General features: G+C 34.2%; 1 protein-coding gene across 5 annotated transcripts in view; it reads left to right on the forward strand.

Moving 5' to 3' along the window:
- Positions 1-16,552, forward strand: part of SMAP1 (small ArfGAP 1) — a 205,467-nt gene that overhangs the window by 61,911 nt on the left and 127,004 nt on the right. For 3 of the 5 annotated variants that reach the window (XM_042939152.1, XM_042939148.1, XM_042939149.1), the window contains exons 3-4: positions 8,541-8,626; positions 16,176-16,251. In XM_042939152.1, coding sequence (XP_042795086.1) covers positions 8,541-8,626; positions 16,176-16,251 — 162 coding nt within the window. Of the gene's footprint in view, positions 1-660; positions 782-8,540; positions 8,627-16,175; positions 16,252-16,552 lie in introns of all 5 variants that reach the window. The other 2 variants (XM_042939150.1, XM_042939151.1) reach the window with 2 other exon arrangements.

Raw genomic sequence — 16,552 nt, forward strand, 5'->3', positions numbered from 1 at the left:
GATCCTATCACTGATAGGGGGAGGGGATAGGGATACATCAGGGAATTCTTAAAATATAAATTGAAGAGTGATGTTTAATGGTATGTTCCATTTAAGAACCTACATCTGATGGACTTGTTCCTGCAATGGCCAAGGCAGTGGGTGACTAGATCTTGAACTAAATTGGTGGTAATGGGGGAGGGAGGGGAAGGCTGTAACAAATAAAAAAGAGTTAGAGTCACTAAGGCTTCTGACAGAAGAGGGGAGAGTCCAGGATGATTCTTGAGCTGGGCCTTAAGTACCTAGGATGAAAGTAGTCGTTTATTCCCAGACTTCAAATGGTATGGATTTCATAGTAAGTACAGATTACTAAAGACTGTGATGTGAAGCTTTTCCAACTTTGTTATAATGGTGTTTAATTTTATTGCTTTAAAAAATACATTCTCTGAATTTGTAAGAACTAGAAAATGAAAATTGGTACCTCTAATTCCACATCATCATTTAAAATTTTTAATTTTTAAATATGTGTGGTTTACTTACTTTGTACCTAGAAACAACAATTAAAACAGAAAGAGAACAATTCCCCTAAAACACAATTTTATGAAACCTGGAGGAATGGACTCTGTATTAAATATTTACAAAGAGTTCCTGAGACCAAAAATGGTGGCCCTTCTTTTCCAGCAGCTGGAATCCAAAAGATCTTGAAACCAGTCCTGAAAAGCTTGCTCCTATGCAAGAAATCCTGGTGGCTTTTGAGAGGAAGATAGAGAACTATTCTGGAAAATTTCAAGTGGTAGTAGAGGTGAGTCACTGACATGAAGAATTTATCCAGGGACTACAAATACTCATTTCCTCTTTTTTATTAACATTAAAAAAAATATACATTCAGATAAGGCAGTTTGAAAATCTTAGTCTTTGTGTTCTGAAAACTTTAATGAATAGAATATAGAACAAGTAGTATTCCCTTGCTCACATAAAATTATATAGATGTTGAAATTTTAAGAAGCAAAAGCAGATACATTCAATGATTTAATCTTTAGCAACAGTTCTGTTTCTTTAAGAAGATGATACTGAGAAAAGGTATCATAAGTAAATCATAACTAAATCACAAGTATATTTATACTTGGAGCGTAGGATATACTTGCATGGGATTCTTAAAAATGTATTAATTTCATTTGGTTCATAACCTCTTTGATCACTAGAACACTTTGTTTTCCTAGTAGGAGTGGATGCTCTCATTCATGCTGCTTGGATATCCTAGCTAAGCTTCTCTGAATAATATTTTATTTAGAAACAATGCAGGATTAATGTAGCCCCCTTCAAATTATTCATTGTTTTGGGGAATGAGAATTATATGGACATGGCACAAACTTCAAAGGGTACAAAGGGTGTAAAAGTAGTTTTCCTCTCGTTTTTATTCCTCAGTCATCCAATTTTCCTCTGTAGGAACAACCGTATTTATTAGTTTGTTGTGTAGTTTTCCTGAAGTATTTTATGCATCTGTATAAACATCTAGGTAGTACACATTTTTAGCTGTTTTCATATCTTACACAATAACCTTTAATCTTGTAGGTGAGACTCTTCCCCACCCCTCAGAAAATTCAGAAGAGTTTTAATTTATATCACTTTACCTTTCTTCCTCTAGATTTGGTGTAGACATGTAGCACCTTTCCATTACACACTAACTTGTAAGATTGTATTGATTATTTTAATATTTTGCATTTTTGCCATTGGGATTTTAGAAGATCCAGTTGACACATTGTAACCTTATCATTTGAAATAGAGCAATTAGCAATCTTCGTCCTTTGTTTTGTAGCTGCTGTTCTTTTCTCCACTTATTCCATTTTTTTTAAAGTAGCCAGTAAACTCCAAAAGGCCACTCAGTACACACATAAACATTTATGAAAACTATGCAGGGAGCTTCCTGTATTAATACATTAGTGTGAATTCTAGCTTAACTATAAATGGCTTTTGACCTGGTAATTCTTAGTATCTGAGGGAGAAAGTGCAGGAAACATAGGGACAGATAGGAGGTAGGTTGAGAAAAGAGAAAGAATGTACAAGGTCAAAGAGAGGGGACGTCCAAAGAGCTATAGTTCTTAAACACAGCCACTGAACCTGGACTTGACTGTATTTGGCTTTCGCTGAGCTAACAACAGATAGAAGTCATACCCTGAAGTACTTGTATTACTTAGTTGGATTCCAGAGTGCTCTGCTTTCCAATATTTTGGAAGACTGAAGAAAGGAAAAAAATTAGCAAGTTTTATTCTTAGGAGAATGAATCATTAACTTGGAATTTTAGGTGGCCTGTCACTTATCTTGCCGTTTGCTATTATTTCCTGATATTGATAAAGATGTGGAGGCGCATTTTGTTTGTCTGTTCCTGTTACTTCTTACCTTCACACTTATTTCAAGGCTCTTTTTTTCACTAAAACTGATTTTGTGGGGGGCTTAATTTTTTTTTTCCATTGGAGATACCCCTGTTGACATGAAATAGTGATTTTTTAAAAATATAATTTATTGTCAAGGTAGCTAAGATACAATGTATACAGTGTGCTCTTGGGTTTCAGTGATAGATTCCCATGATTCATCGCTTACAAGCAACACCCAGTGCTCATCCCAACAAGTGCCCTCCTCAGTGTCTATCACCCGTTTTCCCCTCTCCCCCACTCCTCCTCATCAACTGTCAGTTTGTTCTCTGTATTTAAGAGTCTCTTATGGTTTGTCACCCTCTCTGTTTGAAACTATTTTTTCTCCTTCCCTTCCCCCATGATCTTCTGTTAAGTTTCTCAAGTTCCACGTATGAATGAAAACGTATGATATCTTTCTTTCTCTAACTTATGTCACTGAGTGTAATACCCTCCGTTTCGATCCACCTTGTTGCAAATGGCAAGAGTTTATTCTTTCTCATTGCCAAGTGTGTGCGTATGTGTATACACACCACATCTTCTTTATTCATTCATCAGTTGATGGACATTTGGGCTCTTTCCATAATTTGGCTGTTGTTGATAGCGCTGCTGTCAACATTGGGGTACATGTGCCCCTATGAATCAGCACCCCTGTATCCTTTGGATAAATTCCTATTGGTGCTATTGCTGGGTCATAGGGTAGTTCTATTTTTAATTTTTTGAGGAACCTCCACACTGTATCTAGAGCAGCTGCACCAGTTTGCATTCCCACCAACAGTGCAAGAGGGTTCTCGTTTCTCCACATCCTTGCCAGCATCTGTTGTTTCCTGAGTTGTTAATTTTAGCCACTCTGATGGTGTGAGGTGGTATCTCAATGTGGTTCTGATTTGTAAGAAATAGTGATTTTTTTTAAAAAACGTTTTTACAGTAGTGTTACATAAAAATAAAATTTCCTAGTACATTTGTTTGCCTACTCCTTGACTCTGCTTATTGTCCTTATATCTGTTCCTGCTTGTTATATGTGTTAACTTTTTTCAGTTATTTTTATTTTTTATCAAAGTACAGTTGACATATAATGTTACATTAATTTCAGGGGTATAGCATAGTGATTTGACAGCTCTGTAAGTTACGCAGTGCTCACTGCAAACGGAGATACCATGTGTTACAAGTTTACTTTTTGTATGTTTTAGTTTACTAAATTATACAAATCCCATAAGTAAATGCCAATTTAAACTTTAAATTGACAACCTCAGTTTACTTCAGTCTCTGTAAAACATTAAAAAACTTAGAACTCTTTTGGAATATAGATTTTTATTGTTTTTAGTGCAAAAACTAGGATTGGGTGAAATGTTTTCTACTTAGAAAGTTTCAGAAATAGAAAATTTTATCTATGTTAGATTGTGAAGAAGTATGTTAGCCTGTAGATGTTTTTCAGCATTCTAGTTCAAACAGTAATTTTTGAAATTGAATCTCAGATAACTTGTGAGTCTTTGGGTAGGTGGTGTTCTTTGTATTGGCTTATATGGAGAAACTGAAAACAAAGATTATAGATTGACAAAGACAAAATACTTTTAATAGTAGGTTTTGAGTTTTAAGTTTATTTATTTTAGGGGGAGAGGGACAGAGAGAGAGGGAAAGAGAATCGCAACCAGGCTCTGCACTGTAAGTGTGGAGCCCGATGCGGGGTTTGAACTCATGAACTGTTAAGATCATGACCTGAGCTGAAATCAAGAGTTGGACACTTAACCAACTGAGCCACCCAGGAGCCCCTGAGATTCTTAAGTGGGATTTATTACACTATTTTCAGGTGAAACCTTCCTTTGCAATGATAATGGTAGTGATTTTGAATGAAGATTATTTAAGCAAAAAGTACAATATAAAATTCATCTTTCTAGAAACATACGGTGTATAAAATGAGGACATATTGAATTTCAAGTGAATAGTAAATAACATTAATTTTTAAATATATACTACCTAAATGGCGTTTATCATAACTGTGAAAAACACATTTAACTTACTCTTCAATATATATATTTTTGAAAGTAATAATGCATATTGACTTTTTATTTAATATATTCTTATAATCATTTCTTTGTCAAGAATTTCAGTATATTTTCTGCCCCCTGGATATTTGACTTTTTTAAAAATCAGTTTTGAGGCAAAAAATAGTTTATTAAGTAAATACCTACTTAAAAATATTTTTAAGGCACCTGAGTGGCTCAGTTGTTAAGCATCTGACATCAGCTCAGGTCATGATCTCACAGTTCATGGGTTCGAGTCCCACATCAGGTGAGCAGAGCCCTGCTTTGGATAAAACGTGAGCCCCGGGTGAGCCTCACTTCTCTCTGTCTCTGTTTCTGTCTCTGTCCTCTCTTTCCCCTCTCTCTCTCTCCCCCCTTTCCTCCCTCTCTGTCTCTCTCTCTCTCTCTCTCTCTCTCTCTCTCTCTCTCTCCCCGTTCTCCCCCCACTCCTTCTCTCCCTCTCCTTCTCTCCCTCTCCTTCTCTCCTTCTCTCCTTCTCTCTTTCCCTCCCTTCCTCCCTCCCTCTTTCTCTCTCCCTCTCTCTGCCCCTCGCTCACTTGCTCCCTCTCTCTCTCTCTCAAAAAACTTTTTTTAACCAAACTTGTAGAAAATTTGATTTAAATAATTAAGAGTCCTCTTCGTGCGAGAGAGAGAGAGAAGGAATGACAGAATTACATGCTTTCTGTAAAGCCAAAGAATTTTCAAATTTGGTAAATTTAAAAATTTTTAATGGTCTATTTGGCATCCTTACAAGTATTCCTCCTTTTGGAGAAGTGAAAGTAAGGTTTGGAAGTTTAAGTTTTTCAGGATGGTGTGTAGTATTAGATCTGGCTTGATTGGAAACTTCATGATAGAAGTTAAGGTAGCTAGTTCATTAACCATAACTTAATTCTCATTGTAGTTAAATAATAAAATCTTATTATTATTATTTATTATTTTTTTAAAGAAGTGTATGCCCTTTATCATCCCTCCTTTCCCCTTTTTTGCAACCAGTCCACTCATTTCAGCTCTGGGATACTGAATCATAAATTGCCAAAGAATAAGCAACTAAAATTTTGCTTTCTACCAGTACATTTTGCTAAAGCTTTTTGGTTGAGAGAACCCAAAAGAAAAGCAGTAATATTTTAATAACAGGAATGATGTTTTAATAATGGAGGCAATACCTAAAGTATTTTTCTATCTTGGGTGAAATTTCCTGGACACTTATTTCGATTAGCTGGTGCCTGGTGGCAAGGATTTTCAGCCTTGTAACTGATTCATTGTATTACTCAGTAGAGAAATCATATAACCTCTTTGTGCCTCAGTTTCTTTATCTGTAAAATGAAAACTGAGCTCTAAAGCAAAGAGCTTGGTGTTTGTAAGTCTTGCAGGATGTAGTCCCCAGTTCCATTGGATATAACCTGAGATATCAAAACTACTACTGATGGCTGATGTTTCTATCAGGAGTTGAATACTCGTGGCGACTAATAATCTTGGGTCTGTTACTTAACATCTTGCCACTTCTGTTTCCTTTCCTGCCAAAGTAGGGTAATAATGTCTAAATCAGGGTTTTTTGAAATTTAAAATGGCGTATATATATACAATTTCTATAATATATATGCAATTTATAATAATACATAATTTATGTATAAAAATAAAGTATTGAGGCTAAAGCTCGTTATTGTAGTTGTTAGGCTATTTTCATTATTTTCTTCTGATTACTAGACACAGTTTGCTCTTTAGGACCAATAGAATAAATTTTCATAAGTACTGTATATGGCCCTTAAATGTAGTGTTTTGAAACTGAAGACAGCTAGTTTGTACCATATTCCTATCAACTCCCCCAATGCCAGCTCCTGTTGTTTTTTCCCCTTGCTTTAACCATCTCCAAATTGCTTATTAACCTTTTCATTTTCACTGATCCTTTTGTTGCTGACCTTCCTTTCTCACTACTCTGTTCTACTTTTTAGAAACCTAGAAACTATCTGAGCCACTAATATCTTCTTACAAAATGATCTTTCTACATCTGTAATGTCATTGAATCCTTGTTTCTTCTGATCCCAACTAACGTATACACCGCATGCACCTGTACCCTTTCACACTTTTGGCAGTGGTCTTCTATAGAAATGGCTCATTATTTCACATTACTTGTCTCTTTCAGATTTTTATACCTTGTTTTTTCTCACCTGCATCCCTAAAACAACATTAAATAATTTGGTGTAATATACATATATGCCTTGTTCCTAATTACTTTTTATTTTGTCAAAATTTTAATAATCTACATTAAATAAAGAGGATATTTTATATAAAATGTGTACAATCATATTCATTGAAAGTAAGATATTTCTATAAAAAGCATCTCTATTTTATGGCCTAATAAGAAAAAAACTATAATTTACAAGACACCATCAGTTTTAAGATGTATTTCATTTCATTAATGTTGAAATATGAAGAAAAATGTAACTTAGGATCAATGAGATACAACGTATATAGTAGATACTGTTTTTAATCTTACTAAATTTTTTGTTAGAATTTCCATGTATTCTTGTTTGCTTGATGGAAACTTTTAAATTTTCTTACTTTCATAGTTTCTGTGAGTTACTTTTTGCTTTATTGCAGATATTGTGAAAAGTATGAGACAATTTTTCTTGCTTTAGTTCCTCCTAAATGTTTAATGCTTTTATGATTACATAACTTGGATCACCTTTACTTAATAAATTCCCACCATGACACAAAGATGAAACATCATTTGAATACTTGAGAGGGCAAACATTTCTTCTTTCAAGAAGAGAGAGCTATACGAAAAGTTTCTAAGCTTTTCTCCCCACACACAGAATTTACATGTTAGCTCTCCTCATATTCATGCTAGTATATGTCATGATGTAATAGAGCCTCTGACCTTGTACTGTCAGTTCACTTTACACAGTTTTCCCCCTTACCTTATATACCTTTGGTTTTATTTTGTCTTAGCTATATAGAAAAACCTCATTTCTTTTTCAGTTTTTCTATCCATTATATTTCCCAGCCCCCTATTAATTACTTCACTTTCTTATGATCTCTCTTATTATCTTGTTTACTCTGAGAGAGTATGTTGAGGTGGGTGGGATAGGTATCCAGAAATGAGTGTATATTAGTATTTTGCATACCTTACAACTCAGTTGGGATAAAAAAGTCACTGTATTTTTTTATTTGAAGGAAGATAGTTCTGTGTCCACTTGAGGGCTACAACTCAAGGTCGATGTCTGGAAATCTGTTAGACCTCGGCTGTCTTCTTGGAGATGTGGAGTGTGTCTAGGAGATCAGAAGGAAAAAGAAGGGATTATACAAACTGATCTTTCTACCAATTAAAACATTTTAAGGAACCCAAGCTCTATGTAAATGATGTAAAATAGTAATAGAATAATATTTTGTTTGTAAATGTTTAGTTTCTAATGTAATAGAATGCCCAGGAAGTATTGTTTGGCTAATCCTTACTCACAGAAGATACTGAAACTTAGTTAAACTGGTTGAAGTGATTGTCAGATTATTTTATACCTCCTGAGTAGTTCTTATTTTGGGGGCTTGTAGATTTTAGGGAGACTTTGGGCCATCACGTGCAGGTTTTTTGTAGGGAGGGGATCCATAGCTTTCAGCAGAATCTTAAAGAGGTTAACCCCAAGGGAATAAATCCTCTTTAGAGTTTTAGGTTAGCACTATTTCTTTTTTATCTACTCTCCATTGTGATTCTGATTGTAAATCATGAAAACCCAGGAGTATTTGGAAACTCAACACAAAGAAAATTTGGTCTTGAGCTGTTACTGTTGGAAATGGCAGTGTTGTTCAAGTGGTGTATTTAAAACAATAATAAAACTGCCCATGAACTACCAGGAAATTACTTTTAGGAAGATGGTATTATTTTCACAGAAAAAGACATTAGAAAACTATGGGTCCACATAAGTTGAGTAAATGTGAGGAATTAAACATATACTTTGAACTTTAGTAATTTCATAGTTGTGATTTAAATTATTTTCCTTAGAAAATATATCTTGCAAATAATAAATGTTACCTGGTATTTGTTTGTATATATGTGTGTAGGTATGTATATGTATGTGTATATGGGAATTACTTTTTTTATATGAGTAATGAAAATACTTGATTTTTCTTTTTATTTTAGTGCATGCAAGATATGGGAAATACTAAAGCAAGACTACTCTATGAAGCCAATCTTCCAGAGAATTTTCGAAGACCACAGACAGATCAGTATCCTTTAAACTTTATTTATTGTAGGTTTAAAAAAAAATTAACTCATTTTTATACTTCATATTTTAACTGTATTTAGAAAGTTGTGAACTTACCATGATGTTATTTATTTATTTATTTATTTATTTATTTATTTATTTATTTATTTATTTAAAATATTTTGTTATGTATTTTGAAAGAGAGAAAGAGTGTGCACGCATGAGTTGGGGAGAGGGCAGAGAGGGAGAGAATCCCAAGCAGGCTCTGTACTGTCAGATCTTGGAGATCAGAGAGACCATGTAGAATAATACTACTATAGCCTTGAAATGAGCAATGATGAAGTTATAAATTAGTGCATTAAGAATGGACAAGAAGGAATTGGGAAGAGTGCAAAGAAATTGGGAAAGCAGGAGCAATTGGATTAGATTAAAACTGGCTCTGTTTCTGAAGAAGATACTGGGATGACCCCAGATATTAAAGCTTGCCTGAGGTTCTATGGTGAAGTAAAACATATTCCCAGACAGAAAGTATTCAGTACCAGATGAAGGTTGAAGGGTCAGAAAGGAAAGGTGATAAGCCATGCTTCATGGCTTTGGACAGGTTGAGGTGTCTGTTGGACATATACATGGAGATCCCCATTTAGTAGCTGGAAACATGGGTCTGGACCTTAGAAGAAAGCAGGAAATTCAGTGCAGATTATAGAGTAATTTAGCATGTAGGTAATACAAAAGTGTGGAATGAAGTTGTGTTTACCCAGGGCAGTGGTCCTGTATTCTTTTTTGTGTGTTTTATTAAAAATCTTGGGAATGCTGTTTTCTTTCTCCTCTGAAAAATGGAGGCCTAGGGCAGAACCCTGGAATAGAGCATGGCAGAAGGAAATAGAGTAGAGCAAAGAAGTAATGTCCTGGGTTTTTACCAGTTGCTTGCTAGTTGTATTTATTTCTCTTCTCTTTGGTTCTCACCCCACAGGCTGAGTTGACGCTCAAATGGAAGAATTTTCTTTCTGTGGAAGTTTGTGTGTGTGTTGGGGTCAGTTTGGTTTGAGTTGGTTTTTTTTGGACTTCTCTTGAAGATTACAGGGTAAATTCTTGAAGTTCTTGAAGTTTTTGGTAGTATCCTTTATTTGGTATCTTGTGGGTGAAAGTGGCTTCCAAGTTATTTAACATATCATCATGATTCTGTATTTTCAAAGAAGTCTTGAAGGTATTTCAGAAAGGACTGGATGTAGTTTTTTGGTATTCTCTTACATTGAACTGTTTTGTTTTTTTCTTTTAATTAATTAATTAATTTTGAGAGTGAGAGAGAGGAGGGTAGGGGCAGAAAGAGAGGAGAGAGATGTGCAGAACCCAGTGTGGGGCTCATTCTCACGAACTGTGAGATCGTGACCTGATCCAAAATCAAGAGTTGGATGCCAACTCCTGAGCCACCCAGGCACACCTCACATTGAAATGTTCTATCCACTGTTTCATATATGTTGGTAGCAATACTATTTCTTCTCAAATAATTACCATCAATTTTATGATGAACCTTATAGAAATAAAGGATTAATGAGGTAGTGAGTTATTAATTCTGTTATTATTTTCGCTGATATATTTTTAAATGTTTGGTACTTACCTAAAAATTTCAGGAGAGATAAGATTTTTACAGTGAATTGATTGGTGTTTGGTATCATTACATCCTCGACCTTTGACACACTGAAGATACAATGTTGTGAACAGCAGCTGATATAGCTTTACTGCTTAAAAAAGGTTAGCGGTGTGCTAGGCACTAGCTTGGCATTTTATGTACATTATCTTTTTTCTAATTCTCAAAATAACTCAGTGAACTAGAGCATAGTATTTTCCCTTTTGAGGGCGTGGAAAGGTAGGATGTTCAAAGAGTTATTAAGAAATTTCTCAAAGCTTCCAGACTTTTCCTCCTGTAGACGGGCACTTGAATATTTTTAAATGATGATAGTCTAAGTAAAATCAGTGTTGCCACTTTTGAGTCTTGATGGCCTTCAACAATAGATAGGCTTATGGTTTGGGACTCTTTGCAGCTAGATCATAAGATTTAGATATAGATTTTAGCTTCTAAGTAGCTGGTGTGATTCATTTCGGGCTTTTGGATTATGTATATTTTTGCTAACATGTGCTCAAGCATGCTTATATGATTTTTCAAACTAAATTTACTTCTTCTAAAGCATTTAAAAATTATGGTCATATTTATATGAGGTGTTGACTTACTGTTCACAAAAAGATAATCTAATGGTTGTCAGAAACTACTTAAAGAGGGATTTTGTCGAAACAGATTTGATGACACAAAGATGACCACTGCGAGTTTAAGATGACATGCCCTGGGCCATGAGACCAGTCCCTATATCCAATATAATACTGTGGCCTTAAAATTGTTTTTACCTTAAATATTATAGCAACATCACTTTATTCCCTTTTTTAAATTATGAAACATTGTGATTTTATTAGGGAAACTAGTAACAAAACTAGTCCCTGTTCTTTATTTCACGAATCATTCTAAATTTCATTGTTCTTAGAAAAGCCTAAAATTGCTGCATTTTTATTGATTTAAACATTGTTGCCTTACCCCTAGAGGCAAATGGAACCAAACTGAGTAAAACTCACATAATATGGGCCTTACTGAATTCTTAACAAGATTTGTCACTTTTTAAAAGCTTTACAATTTACAAAGTTATGCAAAAGCTGCTGTGAAAGTACAATTTCTCATGTGGGATGTGGTTAATTATAGGCTGCATGTACCAGTGCATGACAAATGATAAAGCTTTACATTAAGCTTTTCATTATTAGGATATTTCATCTTATCTAAAAACTTTAATTACTTCAGTTCCATGAGGTCTATTGTGCACCAAAGCTAATCAGCAGTTCTTCTCCTTTGAGCATTTCAAGATTTTACTGCTGTCAGTGGGAATGTGTCTGGAATTGGAAGATTTTGTTCTTTGGAGTAAATATTAATTTAATTGTCTTTTAAAATGGTATCTTTAAGAAAAGGAAAACAATCTCAAATTACAAATAAATACATGTTAAAATACAAAGCAATGTTAAACTTCTGTGGGGCTTGTATAGTATCATTTGTTAGTTTCGAGGACAGGAACAATTAAGGGTGCTGTACTGAATGTTTTGTAACTATAGGCATGGGGAAGACTCTGGGGTATTTGTTTTTGTTTGTTTATTAAATCTGAAATCAACCACTTAAACTTGAATTGTTAATATATTCCTTTCCCTGATTTCCTGAAAATATTGTTGTTCTATTTCTAATTTTTTTGGTTATATTATTGATCTGTCAGTATAACTAAATCCTTATGTCTCAAATGACACGTAGAGAATAGAAAATGAAGATGAGTATTGATTGTTCTCCAAATTCATTTGTCCTTTTATTGTTTCTCAGTTCATCTATTTAAACTTGATGACGTGCAAATCATCTTAGCCCTGAACGTGGTAGTTGTTGTTCATTTCTTCCCTGAACTGTGATAATAAGAGCTAAAAATTAAATAGTACTCACTATGTGCCATACACTGTGCTTAGTTCTCTATACACACTAGCTTGTTTAATTCTTATAATAATCCTGTGAGATGAGACTTTAGTGTTATCTCCAGCTTAAAGGTGAGGAAACTGAGATACAAAGTTATATAACAACAAAACCTAACTTCATTTATTGAATTCTTACTGTCTTTTAGGTACTGCAAAATGCTTTATATATATTATTCCCATAACTCTCAACAACTTTGTGAGTTGAGTATTATTATGTGTTTTTTTTATTATACCTAGGTATGGGTTCAGCAGATTAGCTGACTTCAAGGTAACAATAACAAGTGCCTACTGGTACCAGAAATGAGGGTGTATGTTGGAGACCATCTTCTTTGAACCTTAGTACTAGAGTCCACATATAAGGCAAAACTATTGTCAAAATGTCCTCTGAAAATTCCTTAAGATGTCTGTAATGATAATTTGTAGACACAGAGACTCTCTATAACTCCAACTTGTTTTGCCCTCGTGGGCAAAATTGGGATACAATTCAGGAATCAGTAACTGCAGGCTTATGAGCCAGCTCCTCTTTCTGTAAGTAAAGTTTTATTATCATGCCCATTAATCTATGTATTTTCAAGGCTGCTTTGGAGCTACAAAGGCAGAGTTGAATAATTGCAGCATAGACCAACTATCCTTCAAAGCCTAAAATATTTACTGTCTGGCCCTCTAAGAAAAATTTTGCTGATCCTGGGAATAAATCATTGTTTCTTTAGGTGAATTAACAATGAAGAATTGGCATACATTTGGAACCTTGTACAAATATACATAAAGACCATAGGATATGTTCTTGCTTTAAGGGGTACATAGGAATGGATAGCAACTGAGGACATAAAAATCGTGTTTCTTAAATCACGGTCCTTTCTCAGATGACTCCCAAGGAAGTTAAAAAATGCACTTTGTGGTGGGCTTTGATTGGTTTTTGAAAAGTAATATTTAAGGGGTGCCTGGGTGGCTCATTTGGTTGAGTATCCAACTTCAGGTCAGGTCATGATCTCGTGGTTTATGGGTTAGAGCCCTGCGTTGGGCTCTGTGCTGACAGCTCAGAGCCTGGAACCTGCTTCAGATTCCATGTCTCCATCTCTCTGCCCCTTCCCTGCTCATACTCTGTCTGTCTCTCTCTCAAAAATAAATAAATGTTAAAAAAAAGTAATATTTAATAACAGGAAGACCCAAGTGAGTTCTTCTGCTCTAGTGATTACTTTAACTTAATTAATTTAATCTTAATATCCTTGGAAAACAACTCAACTTTCATCTCAGAATTTTAGGAATTGCTTACTTTTTAGATAATTTGTGATAAGGTTTCTTATAAGCAGAACCAGATTCACCTAAATTTGCATTATTTATATAAAATATATTAAATATAAATTAAGATTTCACTTATATCTGTTATTTCTGCAAATTCACAGCAACATGTATTTTCACTAGATGTTTGTATTGTTTTTCACTCCAAAAAATTGTAAACTTAAAATATTTGTCTTTTTCAAATTTAGTATTTATAAAACCATCATAGTTTTCAGTATTTTAGTTTTACTGTTGGTTAAACTATTTTATAAGCTCTGTTTCTAACCTTAATGAGTTTTCTCTCTAATAGTAATTTTTAAAATCATAAACAGTGATCTTTGTCACTGACATTTCATAGATAAGAGTACTAAATCTTTTCAAGCTTTAAGGTGTAGTATACTCTAAACAATATCTAAAATGAAGGTTGTTTCTGTCTTTAAGAAGGAAAAATATTAGTATTATCCTCCTCTCTGATATTTAAATATAAACATTTTAATATAAGAATTTAGATTTCTAAAAATTTTCTGTAGTTAAAAGAATAGCTGTATATATATATTGTATTATATGCTATATAATACATATTTAACTGTAAATATAATTGCTGCTAAAATATTTATACAAATTTATAAATATATATATGAATAATAAATATATTCCATATCATCTGAAATGAAAATGACCTCAGTCTAAGTGAAGTCTATTTTCTCTTTTTGTGGAGGTAAGTAGTTGTCTCTAACAGTGAAAATTGCTAAGTATATCCATGTTCATACACCTAATCCAAAGGGCCAGATTTTTGATTGTTTCATTTTTTCCTGTTAGATAAACAGAAAAATGTAATATTGAACTTGTATTTACAGTCATGAGCTAACCTAACATTTAGCTGATTTACATGTGAAATAGTTGGAGTAAAATAACATTGCATTTTATGAAAATCTTGGCATATTGGCTGCTAAAATTTTCACATAGCTAAATAAGCAGCCCGATCACATCTTTTACTTAAAAGGGTCTCCCAGGCTACTTTGAAAATACCATCAGGGCACCTGGGTGACTCAGTCGGCTGAGCTTCCTCCGCTCAGGTCATGATCTCGCAGTTTGTGAGTTTGAGCCCCGCATCAGGCTCTGTGCTCTCAGCTCAGAGCCTGGAGCCTGTTTTGGATTCTGTGTCTCCCTCTCTCTCTGCCGCTCCCCTGCTCACGCTCTGTCTCTCCTTCTCTCTCAAAAATAAGTAAACATAAAAAAAGTTTAAAAGAAAATACCATCCAAATTTGACAGTCTCTAGATTTTAAAAGTATTTATTAGCATTAACTGAATGGTTCACAGATGAACTGGTGGTGATCAGGAACATTCTGAAAGGTAAATGCCAGATATTCCTGGTTTTGAATCACAGCTCTCTCTTGTACTATAAGAATCTCAGAGAACTTTTTAAACTTTCTATGCCACACTTGTAGTTGTGGAACGGCACCTACCTTATAGGTTGCGAAGAGGAGGAGCGGAGATAAAGATCACATAAAGTGCCCTTCACAAACTATCTTTAAAAATGGCTTTCAGTCATTCAGTTTACTTAATAAATTAAATGTTTAGATCTCCTGTCTTGCCTTCCCTGGCCCTCTTTGAGTGCTTTCATAATGCCTCAACTTTTTAATATCCACTATATATTGGTCTGTCATCTATTATCTGTTGCCTCAACTGTCAATTTAAAAGGCGTTTATTAACTTCAAATAAGGAGTTATTGACTGAAAATGTATTGTTTTACTGCTTCAGGTAACTTATCTTTTGAACAGAAGGATGTCTTACTGGGGATCTACAGAGAGATTGTATTTCAGTGTAATTCATTTCCTTTGTAATTCTGTGTATTTTATTTTATACAATTAAAAGCACTGTCCCAGAAAGAGTTCGCAGGCTTTGCCTGACGACCATAGGGGTTCATGGTACTAAAAAGGTTATGAATCTCTGTCTGATGGAAGAATTCCCATTTTAGTGAAATTCAATAAAGCAGTGATTGAGAGGTAAGAGAAGTCATCAATATCAGATAACTCAAAACTCTCAACTCCCACTAGAAGTGGATCACTCTGTCTATGTATAAGGCTAGTCCAGCCAACTTCAGAAAATTAAATAGTACTAACTTTGGTTGTAGTTTCTTGACTTCCCCATTCCTCAGCTTTGAAAGAAAAAAAAAATGGCCCTCATTCTTCTAATATACAGGAAATCCTCTATAATGCAACTAGGAGAAGCCTGTGGGAAAGAACAGAAGTATTGAAATCACAGTTGTTTAGTTTTTCCCAGTTGATAATTATTCATCTGTGATGCAGAAATAATGTACACATGACTGGCTTGTGGAAGGATTAAAGGAAACAAAGTAGGGACAATACATAGCACAGTGTCTGGTATGTTATGGGCACCACATGGCTATTAGTTTCCTTATACTGAGAGTTTAAAATGAACTTTAATTGAGTTTGGTTGAAGGTGGAGGTTTGGGGAGTGTGGTGGTATTGAGAAATGTAGTTACTTTTTTCCTTAGAATTGGGTTGGGTGGTTTTGTTGAATGGAGAAAACTTCCTGAAAGGGATAGACTTTGGTTGGCAGAAAGAAAAGTAGGTTACAGAGTTTAGTTGCAGAAACAGTGTGAGAGGAAGGCATGGACTGGGGAGGAGGAAAATTGAATTTAGTGTGTAAGCTTTGTGGAAAGGAATGAATAAGGGGATTGTACGTGCCACTGAACTCATGCTTTTCCTTAAGTTATCTGTTTTCAGAGCAGTGGAATTTTTCATCAGAGATAAATATGAAAAGAAGAAATACTACGATAAAAATGCAATAGCTATTACAAATGTAAGTAAAATCTTCATCTCTATTACCAATTGATGTTTGTTGAATGTATCTCAAACTTTTTAACATACAATGCAGCTTAATTTTTTTTATTGTAAAAATATACTTACATACTTTTAAAAATTTGAATATTGGAATTTTTTGTCACATGTTTATGAACTCTCACAAAGCAGAACTCTTGATTCAGAAAAGAACACATTCTAAGTGAAAGTCTAGTAACTGTTAAATGTCATTTATTAAGTTAATTTATGAAATTTTTAAAAAGATAAGATCACTAACTGAAAAAGAGGGGAGAGAAAATTAT

Source organism: Panthera leo, chromosome B2 (genome assembly GCF_018350215.1).
Source record: "Panthera leo isolate Ple1 chromosome B2, P.leo_Ple1_pat1.1, whole genome shotgun sequence".
In the NCBI taxonomy this organism is placed as follows: Eukaryota; Metazoa; Chordata; class Mammalia; order Carnivora; family Felidae; genus Panthera; species Panthera leo.